Consider the following 14,705-nt stretch of genomic DNA (forward strand, 5'->3'; position numbering starts at 1 on the left):
AATAATGGGATAATTCTTTCAATAATGGCATTTTTTTTTAAAGGAAATCAACACTTTAAGCTGCTCAACACAAATGTAATGACTTCAATGAAGTAAAAAGGCATTTTATTAAATAACTAAAATTGAAAACATTTAAAAAAAATGTAGAAATTGAAATTACTTTGAAATAATTGTGTGACATAATTGCATGACAGTCACAGGGTTGACATATGCTATGGTCTGTCAAAAATTTGCTCAAAATCCACAGCAATTAGCTGCCTAAGTTGGACCAATATGTTTTTCTGCAAGTCAAACTTGTCCTCTTTCTGACAGAATGTTAAAGATGGAAAAAGGATGGAAAATGGATACTTTAAAAAAATAGACATCACTGTGTCCAAAAGGCACCCATTTCAAGGAATGACTCACAAGGATTTAAAATCAAGGTGTGTAGGTGAAGAAATCAGTTGAGACCATACTACAGTATAGGTTTGCCTTCATAAATGTCACATTCACACATTAAATACCTCATTAGACCTCATTATGCATGCTCTACTTTTGTTTACAGCATTTAACTTAAACTGTAGCACAGGCTTGAGTTTTGCTATTTCTAAAATTTAGTAAAGCTTACCCTCGTTAATGGTGATGAAGGAAAGTAATATTATTTTCATTAGAAAATAGGTTGATAAAATCAAAACGTTCTAATGGAAAAGTAATCCAAACAAATTATAAATACATGCAACACAACACCCACTGTAAAGTTGCTAGTCCTCTATTGAATCTTATCCTCTGGCATGAAGTCCTAAAAGTTTATAAGCACTACGCATGACAAAAAAGGCTTGCCAGTTATGGTTGCAATGTTGCAAGCACAAGTGTTAAAGCTTGACCTGATTTATTTATAGATGTGTCTTTTTAATTTGTCAAATCAAATTAATTCATACCACAAAAAAATGAATAGAATGGTCAAATTAAAATATTTATTTGCAATACTAAAATCTGAAATTGAGTTAAGAGTTGTATTCAGTGCAAACATTATACATGTAGAATTGTTTGTTATCAGTGTAACTGTTTAATGTTGAATCTGTTAGATTTTAGGCTTAACTGGTTCACATATGTTACAGTGTCAGTTAAGAGTTCACTTATAACACATGAAATATATGGACAGAAAATGATTTCTCATCTTGTATTACATGAGACAGTTAGATGGCACATTATTTTGCCCTACAAGATGGGGGCCAATGAAGAGTCAAATTCAAATGAAAATGTATTAGAGCCTTTTGAAGACATCCCCATATTTAGTTTCTGCTTGGCCTGCAGAATGACATTAATATAAGGAGGCTCATGATGAGATGGACAGACTGCAGGGGATTTCAGAGACTACGAACTGCTGGTAAGAGCGACTGATGTTTCAGCTGTCATTAATGGCAAAGAAGTTGTATTAGAGATGCTTAGTGCTTGACAAAAGTGTTTAATTAATAGAGTTAACAGTTTAATGTTTATTCAGATAAAGGCATGATAATGTGAAATAGGATATGGACATCATTGGGAAGAAAGAATATTGCAAATAAGTAAGCTAGGAGTCAAGGGTAAAAATCTGGTTGTGTGACTATAATTAAAATGTAGCAAATATAAATGAGTAATATTATACTAATCTGTATTTGGTTATAATATACTAATCTGTAATCTCTATACTACCTGTATCACTTGAAACTCAAAGAATAACTCATAAACATCACAAAAAACTCTTTGTTCATTTAGGGGTTGTGAAAAGTTCCTCTGTGATTGGGTGGTAGAAAAAGGTGAGAGTTACCTTTTCTCTATTTAAACTACAGAATATAAAGAATCCTTGTATCATACAGTGTTCAGTCTCCAAAGCAAACAATGCACATCAGATAAGAGGAAAGTTAATTTCTGTTTGGCAATCTACAGAAAGCCGCCAACATGAGTACTGACGCTGAGATGGCCGTTTATGGCAAGGCCGCCATTTATCTCCGTAAGCCAGAGAAGGAGAGGCTTGAGGCTCAAACCGCACCCTTTGATGCCAAATCTGCTGCCTATGTGGCTGATGTTAAGGAGCTGTACCTTAAATGTACAATCCTGAAGAAAGAGGGTGGCAAAGTCACCGTGAAAGTTCTTGCCAACCAGGAGGTAGGTTGAAGTTTCATGAAACTCACAGCAGTGCAACTTACAGTTGGAATTTCAACACAAGCTGAAATTGTGTTTCAATATTTCAGGAGAGGACGGTTAAGGAGGATGATGTCACCCCTATGAACCCTCCCAAGTATGACAAAATTGAGGACATGGCCATGATGACCCATCTCAATGAAGCCGCTGTGCTGTATAACCTCAAAGAGCGTTATGCAGCATGGATGATCTACGTAAGCTCTTCTGCCTATGGAGTAAAGTATAATATTGCACATGGACTCATATACAACATACTGTGAGTGGTCATATCTCTCTCATCCCCTTCAGACCTACTCTGGGCTGTTCTGTGCAACTGTGAATCCCTACAAGTGGCTCCCAGTGTACGATGCTGAGGTTGTAGGTGCTTACAGAGGCAAAAAGCGCATGGAGGCTCCACCCCACATCTTCTCTGTCTCTGACAATGCCTACCAGTTCATGGCTACTGGTATGTTCTTGTCAAGAAAATGTATAAACTATCAATAAACTCAATAACTTATCTTAACTTATGTTACAGAGATAAGAAATACATTTCTTAATTTTTCCTTTTGCAGATAGGGAGAACCAGTCTGTCTTGATCACGTAAGTTTTATATCTATTGCACCTCTGTAAGACCAATAGCATCAAACGAATTGAGTTAATTTCTCTGAATCTACATATCCATCCCCAGTGGAGAATCTGGTGCTGGAAAGACTGTGAACACCAAGCGTGTCATCCAGTACTTTGCAACAATCTCAGTGGGTGGTGGAGAAAAGAAGAAGGAGGCAACATCAGGAAAGATGCAGGTATATTATCATGAGGATTTTCTACATTTCAACATTGAAAACGACAAAATAGAAATGTACTACTGAAATGAATATTAAAATGAAAAAAAAACATATTACAGGGGTCACTGGAGGACCAGATTATTGCAGCCAATCCCTTGCTGGAAGCCTATGGTAATGCCAAGACTGTGAGGAATGACAACTCCTCTCGTTTTGTAAGTATGGAGGGATTTCAAACTGTGAGAAATATCTTCAATTATATATTGCCTATGCAGAGGGATGGTAAACAATATGCTATTCCAAACAGGGTAAATTCATCAGAATCCATTTTGGCACAACTGGTAAACTGGCTAGTGCTGATATTGAGACATGTAAGTATCAACTTCACATATTAAATGGAATGACTGGCATTATCAGTGGTGTAGATTTTGATTCATGAACAATGCTTATAGATCTGCTGGAGAAGTCTAGAGTGACGTTCCAGCTTCCTGATGAGAGAGGCTACCACATCTTCTACCAGATGATGACCAACCACAAACCTGAGCTGATTGGTAAGATAAACATTGTGATACAATGTTAAAACAACCCACGTTGTTCACATGGTCCATAACCAGTTATTCCTTTAAACCTTTTTTGATCTCCAGAAATGACGCTCATCACCACCAACCCCTATGACTTCCCCATGTGCAGTATGGGTCAGATTACTGTGGCCAGCATTGATGACAAAGAAGAGTTGGTTGCCACTGATGTGAGAGATGTTCACTCTCATTTTCATTTTCTTAATCTATTATACATTCAATATTCCATCACAATTACTCAGTAAAATGTATTTTCCATAGTGACTTTTACTCAGTGTCAATACCTCTATTGAATACAGACTGCTATTGATATTCTGGGCTTCACCAATGAGGAGAAGATGGGCATCTACAAGTTTACCGGTGCTGTGCTCCACCATGGTAACATGAAGTTCAAGCAGAAGCAGCGTGAAGAGCAGGGTGAACCAGATGGCACAGAGGGTGAGGATTAACTTCATGGATGAGTTAAAAAATCTCTGGCGTGAAACGAATCAAATATGCATTTTCCATTATGTCACATTTTAGAAATCAGTCATATATCTAGTAAATGTATTTTTGTGACATTTTCAGAGGCTGACAAGGTTTCTTACTTGTTGGGCCTGAACTCGGCTGACATGCTGAAGGCTCTGTGCTACCCCAGAGTGAAGGTCGGAAATGAGTTTGTCACCAAGGGACAGACTGTGCAACAGGTTAGCAGATTATTCTGTTAATTTCATACACATCTCATAATTAAGTCACGAGCCAGTGCATGAATATGTTTAAGCTTCAATTTCAGGTAAATGATTTTGAATACCACGAAGGAGTCCTTTATTTGTCCCTCTATGAACAGTTATGAAAGACAGCGGAGGAGCGTAGATCAATATTTTTGATCAGGAATTGTACTTGAGTCCAGTTTTAGGTACTTTAATAATGCATAAACAAGAAGAAACACAAATATAACTCCCATGATTAACTAAACAAATTGCTCCAAAATTCAGTGGAGAGAAGTTTCCCAGTTCCTCATGAAGCTGAAGCTCATGGAGGAATTTCACAAATTACATTTATAGTTTGCATCTGAATGTCCTCTGTTAGCTGTTCCTGCATGTGTTGATTGATTTCAATTGATGGATCTCTACTTTATTAAATCAGGACCCTCTTTGTAACACTGTAGATTCTAATGATATTGATTCAAATGAAACTTTTCTTCAGATCCTGAACTCAGTGAGCGCCCTCGCTAAGTCTATCTATGAAAGAATGTTCTTGTGGATGGTCATCCGCATCAACCAAATGCTGGACACCAAGCAGCAACGGCAATACTTCATTGGTGTGCTGGACATTGCTGGTTTTGAAATCTTTGATGTAAGTATGCATTCATGGTAATGGATTGACTAGATCATTTTCTAACAAAGTTTGTGATATATTAGGTTAATCCTATTTCCATTGACAGTTCAACAGCATGGAGCAGTTGTGTATCAACTTCACCAATGAGAAACTGCAACAGTTCTTCAACCACCACATGTTTGTCCTGGAGCAAGAGGAGTACAAGAAGGAGGGTATCATCTGGGAGTTCATTGACTTTGGCATGGACTTGGCTGCCTGCATTGAGCTCATTGAAAAGGTACACAACAATGTTGTGACTTTATGTTAGAATTCATGATATGCTACAACAGTGCCTCTTCATGATGTATCTCTTTGCACTTTTTATGCAGCCCATGGGCATCTTCTCCATCCTTGAAGAGGAGTGCATGTTCCCAAAGGCCTCAGACGTTACCTTCAAGAACAAGCTGTATGACCAGCACCTCGGTAAAACCAAAGCATTTGAGAAGCCCAAGCCAGCCAAAGGCAAGGCTGAGGCCCATTTCTCTCTGGTGCACTATGCTGGAACTGTGGACTACAATGTCGGTGGCTGGCTGGACAAGAACAAGGATCCCCTGAACGACTCTGTTGTTCAGCTGTACCAGAAGTCTGGTGTTAAACTGTTGCCTGTCCTGTATCCCCCTGTTGTTGAAGGTACAGTATCACTTTATAACGCTTAGGATTATGGGAATTCATGTTTTTGTCTTTAAGATAAACAATATGCCTACTCAAAAAAGTCAGTTGAATGATAACTTTCCAGCTTGATCATAAGTAAACAACACTGGACCTATCAACTCATGATATTAATAAATCAAAATCAACAGAGACTGGCGGTGGCAAGAAGGGAGGCAAGAAGAAGGGTGGTTCCATGCAGACTGTGTCCTCACAGTTCAGGGTAAAATTTAAGAACAGCCTAAAGTGCCTGTTTGTAATGAAACTCAAATAAATGCAAAATGTTTCTTATTTTATGTTTTTCATAAAGAATATTTGGTTTTATCTTGTATCTACAGGAGAACTTGGGCAAGCTTATGACCAACTTGAGGAGCACTCATCCTCACTTTGTACGTTGCCTGATTCCCAATGAGTCAAAGACTCCAGGTACACTGACAGCTAACCAATGTTCTTAATATTGTCCATACAGTTTGCAGTCATTTAACACAGCTTGGCGGTAGTGGGTCTTTTACTTTGTCATAATAATTATGAAGTAACAACCTCTTCACAGGTCTGATGGAAAACTTCCTGGTTATCCACCAGCTGAGGTGTAACGGTGTGCTGGAGGGTATCAGAATCTGCAGGAAAGGTTTCCCCAGCAGAATCCTCTATGGTGACTTCAAGCAGAGGTATTACCTAATTTACCACAGAGTTTTCCTAACTTTGAAAAGAAGGTGCCAAATGTGACCATTAACTGTTTTGCAATAGGTACAAAGTACTGAATGCCAGCGTCATCCCTGAGGGTCAATTCATTGACAACAAGAAGGCCTCTGAGAAGCTGCTTGGGTCAATTGATGTGAATCATGAGGAGTATAAATTTGGACACACCAAGGTAAACAATTGAGTAAGAAAAAACTAAACTCCGTTTCATGGATGAAAATCAATTGTCCATAATATTTTTATGTTCTCGTCAGGTGTTCTTCAAAGCTGGTCTACTAGGTACCCTTGAGGAGATGCGAGATGAGAAGCTTGCTGCTCTGGTCACCATGACTCAGGGTCTCTGCCGTGGCTATGTCATGAGGAAGGAGTTTGTGAAGATGATGGAAAGGAGGCAAGTAGAAATTCTAACCATATATTTAGGCTAGGTGCAGTGCCAAAATGACTTTGTACATAACAGTGATTTCCTTCCATAGGGAAGCCATTTACAGCATCCAGTACAACATCCGCTCATTCATGAATGTGAAACACTGGCCATGGATGAAGGTGTACTACAAGATTAAGCCCCTTCTGAAGAGTGCTGAAACTGAGAAGGAGCTGCAGAACATGAAGGAAAACTATGAGAAGATGAAAACAGACCTGGCCACGGCCCAGGCTAAGAAGAAGGAACTGGAGGAGAAGATGGTGTCTCTTCTGCAGGAGAAGAATGATCTGCAGCTGCAAGTGGCATCTGTGAGTAGATGTCAACAGAAAGCTTTGTTGATTTCTCACATCTTTTCCAGAGCAAATGTTGAAATATTTTCCCCTTTTCACTTTTGTTCTAACTAGGAATCAGAGAATCTGTCAGATGCTGAGGAGAGATGTGAGGGACTTATCAAGAGTAAGATCCAGATGGAGGCAAAACTCAAAGAGACAAGTGAGAGACTGGAGGATGAGGAGGAAGTCAACGCTGAGCTAACTGCCAAGAAGAGGAAACTGGAGGATGAATGCTCCGAGCTCAAGAAGGACATTGATGACCTGGAGCTTACCTTAGCCAAAGTGGAGAAGGAGAAGCATGCCACTGAGAACAAGGTTCATGGATATTCACTCTGTCTAATATATCATCCAATATTTGAATAATTACCCAATTATGACAATATGTTTTTACATATTCAGGTGAAGAACCTGACTGAAGAGATGGCCTCTCAAGATGAGAGCATTGCTAAGCTGACAAAGGAGAAGAAAGCCCTCCAAGAGGCACATCAGCAGACTCTTGATGACCTGCAGGCAGAGGAAGACAAAGTCAACACTCTGACCAAGGCCAAGACCAAGCTTGAGCAGCAAGTGGATGATGTGAGTTCATGAACATGCTATTTGCTATTCAATAAGAATATATGCCTGCTGTAATTATAAACACGTGGTATTTTGCAGCTTGAAGGTTCTCTGGAGCAAGAGAAGAAGCTCCGCATGGACCTTGAGAGAGCAAAGAGGAAGCTCGAGGGCGATCTGAAACTGGCCCAGGAATCCGTCATGGATCTTGAGAATGACAAGCAGCAGTCTGACGAGAAAATCAAGAAGTAATGTGGACAGAATTTGAAAACTGTATGCACAAAATATGTTATTGCAACCAGTATCTTATGATGATGACATTTACTCAACAGGAAGGACTTTGAGATAAGCCAGCATCTCAGTAAGATTGAAGATGAACAATCCTTGGGTGCTCAGCTACAGAAGAAGATTAAAGAGCTCCAGGTGTGTAATGTTTGATTTCAAATCTATGTCAAACTTATCATTGAGTTTTTATGCAATATGTCAGTTGCATACATTCATTTAACAATATTTCTTAACTTTCAAGGCTCGTATTGAGGAACTGGAGGAAGAGATCGAGGCTGAGCGTGCTGCTCGCGCCAAGGTTGAGAAGCTGAGAGCTGACCTCTCCAGGGAACTTGAAGAGATCAGTGAGAGACTTGAGGAGGCCGGTGGAGCCACTGCTGCTCAGATTGAGATGAACAAGAAGCGTGAAGCTGAGTTCCAGAAGCTGCGTCGTGACCTTGAGGAGTCCACCTTACAGCATGAAGCCACTGCTGCTACTCTCCGCAAGAAGCAGGCTGACAGTGTTGCAGAGCTGGGAGAACAGATCGACAACCTGCAGCGTGTCAAGCAGAAGCTGGAGAAGGAGAAGAGTGAATACAAGATGGAGATTGATGACCTGTCTAGCAATATGGAAGCTGTGGCAAAATCCAAGGTATAATGTTATTTTCTATACATATGTACTGTATATTCACACTTGAGAAAAAACTTGTATTAGTGGAAGAATTACTGAACCTGTCTAATGTTGATAAACAGGGAAATCTCGAGAAGATGTGCCGCACCCTTGAGGACCAGTTCAGTGAACTTAAGGCTAAGAATGACGAGAATGTTCGCCAGATAAATGACATCAGCGCTCAGAGAGCAAGACTGATGACAGAGAATGGCAAGTCTTACTTTCATTGACTTGTTCATAAAATATACCAATGTACTTTTGAACTCAATCCATTATTAGACTCAATCTATAATTAGAAGCCATTTTATTTTTTTTACTTTAATGCTGGGCCAGTTAGAAGTGTATATATTTCAAATAAAAAAATCCATTTCCATCTAGGTGAGTTTAGTCGTCAGCTTGAGGAGAAAGAAGCCCTTGTCTCCCAGCTGACCAGAGGCAAGCAAGCCTTCACACAGCAGATTGAGGAGCTGAAGAGACAAATTGAGGAGGAAGTTAAGGTGAGGAAAATTGTCAAAGATTTCAGGATTTTTTAAGGATTGCATGTTCATATATTCACTGGTTTTTATTTTAATAATCTTTTCCAGGCCAAGAATGCCCTTGCCCACGGTGTGCAATCAGCCCGCCATGACTGTGATCTTCTGAGGGAGCAGTTTGAGGAGGAGCAGGAGGCCAAGGCAGAGCTGCAACGTGGAATGTCCAAGGCCAACAGTGAAGTGGCCCAATGGAGGAGCAAGTATGAAACTGATGCTATCCAGCGCACTGAGGAGCTTGAAGAGTCAAAGTGAGTCAATGAAGATTTTGTTTTTCCTAATGGTCTCTACAAAATACTTGTTAGAATAGTATACATGAATGATTACATTTGCAAATGCTTAACAGGAAAAAGCTTGCCCAGCGCCTTCAGGAAGCTGAGGAACAGATTGAGGCTGTGAACTCCAAGTGTGCGTCTCTGGAGAAAACCAAACAGAGGCTCCAGGGTGAGGTGGAGGACCTCATGATTGATGTGGAGAGAGCCAATTCTTTGGCTGCCAACCTTGACAAGAAGCAGAGGAACTTTGATAAGGTGTGTTGACACTGATTACCTTGTCAAAACCACTGGAAGTGTCAAAGTATAACCATTCCAAAATTGGGTAACATTGCTCATTTTAAATTACTATGCAGGTTCTGGCAGATTGGAAGCAGAAATACGAGGAGGGTCAGGCAGAGCTTGAGGGAGCTCAGAAAGAGGCTCGTTCTCTCAGCACTGAGCTGTTCAAGATGAAAAACTCTTATGAGGAAGCTCTGGATCAGCTGGAGACCCTGAAGCGGGAGAACAAGAACCTGCAACGTGAGTTCTCACCTGATAATGTTAGCAATAGTAATTTGAAATTGAAAATAGTAATTGAAATATTGAAATATGTTCATGATTGTTAATATGTATATATCAGTTAGAATGAGACACATAGCCTTAACCTAAAAATATACAACCTTCTGCAGAGGAAATCTCAGACCTGACTGAACAGATTGGTGAGACTGGAAAAAGCATCCATGAGCTGGAGAAGTCCAAGAAGCAGGTGGAGACAGAGAAGTCAGAGATCCAGACAGCTCTTGAGGAGGCTGAGGTGAAATTTCAACTGGAAAGCTTAGCATTAGAATTGCTAATGTATATGTTTTCCTTTGTCCATGAAATTTACATATCTTATTGAACAATAGAGACATGCCCAATATTACATTCAGAAGACAACACGGGCTATGTTTTAATATTTTTACATTTTAGGGAACTCTGGAACATGAGGAGTCCAAGATTCTGCGTGTCCAGCTGGAGCTCAACCAGGTCAAAGGTGAGGTTGACAGAAAGCTGGCAGAGAAAGATGAGGAGATGGAGCAGATCAAGAGGAACAGCCAGAGGGTGATTGACTCCATGCAGACTACTCTTGACTCTGAGGTCAGGAGCAGGAACGATGCCCTGAGAATCAAAAAGAAGATGGAGGGAGATCTGAATGAGATGGAGATTCAGCTGAGTCATGCTAACCGCCAGGCTTCTGAGGCCCAGAAGCAGCTGAGGAATGTCCAGGGACAATTGAAGGTACATCACATGACAACTGTACATGCCATTCTATGTGCAGCAACATTCTGATCTTTTTCTGTTTCTACAACACAATCTTAACATTAGGATGCCCAGCTGCACCTTGATGATGCTCTCAGAGCGCAGGAAGACCTCAAGGAGCAAGCTGCTATGGTCGAGCGTAGGAATGGTCTCATGGTGGCTGAAATTGATGAGCTGAGGGTTGGTCTGGAACAGACAGAGAGAGGCCGTAAAGTGGCTGAGCAAGAGCTGGTGGATGCTAGTGAGCGTGTTGGATTGCTGCACTCTCAAGTAAACAAAATCATTTCTTCACTAATTCTATAATCAATACATTTTTAAATAATACGAGCTCATCATAGTCATTGCTAAACTGAATTTTTCCTTCCTTTTCCTAGAATACAAGCCTTATGAACACAAAGAAGAAGCTGGAGGCTGACCTGGTCCAAGTCCAGACTGAAGTAGATGACAGTGTTCAGGAAGCAAGAAATGCAGAGGAGAAGGCCAAGAAAGCCATCACTGATGTGGGTTTAAATTTTATTTCATAGTCACCCAGATCTCATCCATACATCTGGAAGAACATGAATTTTGTATGGCATGCCTAATTAATGTAAATAATTCTTTTTCTAGGCTGCTATGATGGCTGAAGAGCTGAAGAAAGAACAGGACACTAGCTCTCATCTGGAGAGGATGAAGAAGAACCTGGAGATCACAGTCAAGGACCTGCAGCACCGCCTGGATGAGGCTGAGAACTTGGCCATGAAGGGTGGCAAGAAACAGCTCCAGAAACTGGAGTCCAGGGTAAGATAACTGTTACACAGTTTACAGTACATGACATTACAAAATATGCAGAATGAGTCTCATAGTTTATAATTCATTTCTGAAGGTGCGTGAGCTGGAGACAGAGATTGAAGCTGAACAGAGACGTGGAGGAGACGCTGTTAAAGGTGTCCGTAAATATGAGAGGAGAGTGAAGGAACTCACATACCAGGTATACCAAGCTTACTTTTGTAACAGTGTTCCTATTGACTAAATGACCATATTAAAAGATATGCCAATTATTAACGGTCATTCATGTTTGTGTTCATACTTACATTAGACTGAAGAGGACAAGAAGAATGGCGCCCGGCTGCAGGCTCTGGTAGACAAGCTGCAACTGAAGGTGAAGGCCTACAAGAGGCAGGCTGAGGAAGCGGTAAGTTGAAATCATGTAAAAATGCTTCATCTATTTGCAAACGTTTTCACAATTTTTACTCTAGTCTTAGGATTTGCAATGAGAATTTATGATGGTTTCACAGGAGGAGCAGGCCAACACTCACCTGACAAAGTGCAGGAAGATTCAGCACGAGTTGGAGGAGGCTGAAGAGCGAGCTGATATTGCCGAGTCTCAGGTCAACAAGCTGAGAGCTAAGAGCCGTGACTCTGGCAAGGTAAACATAAGTTTTTCATCAGTGCATGTTAATTCAATGAATATTAACTTTGAAATGATTGAAACATTTTATTTGTGTTTGACTAAAAATGTGTTTATTTTTCACAGGGAAAAGAGGCAGCTGAATAAGTTCTCTTATTAAAGCATCACAATAAGTCATAAAATATGATGACATTGTTGATTGCATACAATAAATGTTACCACAAATATTTCTCTTTTGTCTGTTATTTATTCAGTAACATTTTATAAAAAAGTTGTATTAACTAACATGAGTTAATGCATTAATTAATGGTGAACAAATGCTTAATTAAGGCATGAATAAATGTCTTCATGTTAACTAAGTGATTAACAAATGCATTTGTGAATGCAGTAATTAAACTCTGTTCTTCATCCTTCATCAATGGTTTCCTGCTGATTAGTTAGTGGGCTTGCTGTAAGCAACACTTGCGTTGTTCTTAGTCTAACTTATTATTATTCTCTCCAAAACTTTGCTGCCTATCTACTCCTTCATACTTTCATCTACAAACTTCATTCGAACTTTAAACTGTTCAGTTCATACTTAAATCAGAGGCGTGCATTCAGCTTTTTCATACTCTTTATACTTTTTTTCAACCAATCAGTGCTGTTGATATAATTATGTGACTATTCACAGAGTTAAGTTTCGTTTTCTCCGCCATCTTGTCATTAGCATTACTCTGTACAGTTTTTGAACTACTTCCACATACTTTCAGCTAGAAACTTCATTCAAACTGTAAACTGTTCAGCTCCTTTTGGAAATCTGTCCTTGTATTAAACTTTTTGATATCTCTTACAATTTTTAAGATATTTAACTTATAAAAGCGTTTTTTTCGACCGATCCGCATTTGATATGCAAATTATCTGATTTTGTGCCCAACCCACTTTTGATATGCAAATATTCAAATTTTCATATCAAATGCGGATTGGTCGCTTCTACCATTACTCACTCTACTGTAGTGGAACCGGGTGGAATATGGCCCGGAGATGTTTTCTATGGTGTCTGCTACTGGAAGTAGCAGAACTTGACATATCATGATGTGCAGGTGGAGCTGCAGACACTGCTGGATCACGCTCCTCACAAGTAACCTCCTTTTCTGGGTGTGGCTGGTCAGCCCTGGGTGAAGTATCTGAAGACAGATAAAATCTGTTACTGAGACATCAGTAGGCTGGACTCAAATCTTTTGCTTTGTGTTATGCTATGCTTTGTTGTGCTGTTTTGAATAGGTGAAAACAGGTTGGTGATCTATCCCTGCTTATTAACATTAAATGTGAGAGTACATGGCAAATTCAAGTATGCTCATGGAGGACATATCTGGAACTGCCAGAACTTGACCTACCATGCTGTGCAGGTGGAGCTGATTGCTCTTCATCACTACTGTTGTGCCTAATCCTAGGCTGCTGACTTGACTGGGCTTCTTTCTCACTGCTGGCAGTGGCTGTGGCTGGCTCTGAGTCTTTTTTTTTTTCTTCTTTTTAATGACGAAGCTCTGTATATCTTGGCTTCTTTTCATTCTGTCTATTCTCTTAATATCTTAATATCCCTGGGGTTAGGGTTAATGTAGGTCTAATGCATTTCCTTTAATCAATCAATTAAATATAAAGCAATAGTTATAGCTAGCTAGCTATAATGTCCAGCAGGATCATTGTCATAATGGGTTAGAATTGCTAACTGTATAGGCTAGCTCTACTGAACACAAACATCTGCAAAAATCTTGAAGACACCCTCAGTCTTCAATTAAGCAAACACATTTCATATTCCATGGCAGTGTCCAGATAACGGTAGCAAACAAAATGCAAACTGCTGGTTGGTTTGCAGTCAGGCTAGCAAGCTAGTACTACTGTGTAGTTCGCCTACATTTAGCGGCTGCTAAGTTTTCACGCATTCAGACAGAAAGCCTACATAAAAAAATGAACATAAAAACATGAAATGACCATATCTCTTATTCTGCTTTCGCCTTCAATCGATTAGATGTCAGCTTTTGGCCATGAGTCATCGTCACCGGAGTCCTGAGTCCTGACAGCATGTGGATACAGCCGCAACTTGTGTGTCCCAGTCAGGTTCCAGTACTTTTCGTTTTCGAGACCTGCTTTTTTCTGGCTCATGGTCAAAATACTATAGTAGTTGGAAATGGAAAACTAGCCCCAATGATTGACCAGCGCTTGTCCCACCTTATTGAGTTGATGAACTTGACCAACGACCTATCAGATCTGGGGTGACCACTGGGATGGCCAATAAGATTTCAGAGGTGGCCATGGCCACCCCAGGCCACCCCCTAAAATCGCCATTGCCCATATCATCTGCAGATTTAGCGCTTTTCATCAGACCGGCAGAATGTGTCTTTTTGCACTAAAATGGTTTCACTGGACCACCGCTCAATGCCAGATTATTCAAAATCAAGCTGCTTTCATGCAACACATTAAACTAAGGTTTATTTTTTTACATTTTTTTATTTTAAGAGTGTAATATACTTGCAAATGCAACACTTTTATTTTCAATTTAATTTTCTCTTCTTGCAGCTGAGCCATGTCCTCCTCAGGGTTTGTAAGACTCAGACCACCCAGAGAGCTGCTGCTGGATGGGACATCCTGCAGAACGAGAGGGAGGTCCTCTCAAGTGTGCGTGTCTGGAGATGTGCTGAAACAAGGGGTTGTTTTCAGTTTTAATTCGCCATCAAGAATTATAATTTCCATCCATTTTCTAGCCACTTATCCAGGTCAGGGTCGTGGTGGCAACAGGGCGAGCAGAGCAGCCCGGACA

At 40.2% G+C, this 14,705-nt stretch overlaps 1 protein-coding gene across 1 annotated transcript; it reads left to right on the top strand.

Moving 5' to 3' along the window:
- Positions 1-1,741: 1,741 nt before the first annotated feature.
- LOC139908399 (myosin heavy chain, fast skeletal muscle-like) lies at positions 1,742-12,058 on the top strand. Its single transcript, XM_078283379.1, has 40 exons — positions 1,742-1,775; positions 1,906-2,124; positions 2,211-2,354; positions 2,449-2,605; positions 2,712-2,739; positions 2,828-2,942; positions 3,044-3,136; positions 3,229-3,292; positions 3,374-3,472; positions 3,566-3,669; positions 3,799-3,937; positions 4,067-4,185; positions 4,685-4,834; positions 4,923-5,093; positions 5,185-5,485; positions 5,656-5,726; positions 5,842-5,929; positions 6,054-6,171; positions 6,251-6,374; positions 6,457-6,593; positions 6,676-6,931; positions 7,028-7,270; positions 7,355-7,531; positions 7,610-7,755; positions 7,840-7,930; positions 8,034-8,423; positions 8,525-8,651; positions 8,820-8,938; positions 9,026-9,222; positions 9,318-9,501; positions 9,600-9,765; positions 9,915-10,039; positions 10,195-10,503; positions 10,591-10,794; positions 10,899-11,024; positions 11,131-11,301; positions 11,387-11,491; positions 11,600-11,695; positions 11,799-11,930; positions 12,038-12,058. Exons 2-40 carry the CDS (start codon positions 1,918-1,920, stop codon positions 12,056-12,058), a joined length of 5,814 nt encoding a protein of 1,937 aa, XP_078139505.1. The 5' UTR covers positions 1,742-1,775; positions 1,906-1,917.
- Positions 12,059-14,705: the final 2,647 nt, after the last annotated feature.

This window comes from Centroberyx gerrardi, chromosome 5 (genome assembly GCF_048128805.1).
Source record: "Centroberyx gerrardi isolate f3 chromosome 5, fCenGer3.hap1.cur.20231027, whole genome shotgun sequence".
Lineage (NCBI taxonomy): Eukaryota > Metazoa > Chordata > Actinopteri > Beryciformes > Berycidae > Centroberyx > Centroberyx gerrardi.

Excerpts from the sequence above, each read along its gene's own strand:
- LOC139908399 (XM_078283379.1), top strand. The coding sequence starts at position 1,918 with ATGAGTACTGACGCTGAGATGGCCGTTTATGGCAAGGCCGCCATTTAT. Across the intron at positions 3,137-3,228 it reads ATGACAACTCCTCTCGTTTT|GGTAAATTCATCAGAATCCA; the intron begins GTAAGTATGGAG and ends TATTCCAAACAG. Across the intron at positions 6,172-6,250 it reads TATGGTGACTTCAAGCAGAG|GTACAAAGTACTGAATGCCA; the intron begins GTATTACCTAAT and ends GTTTTGCAATAG.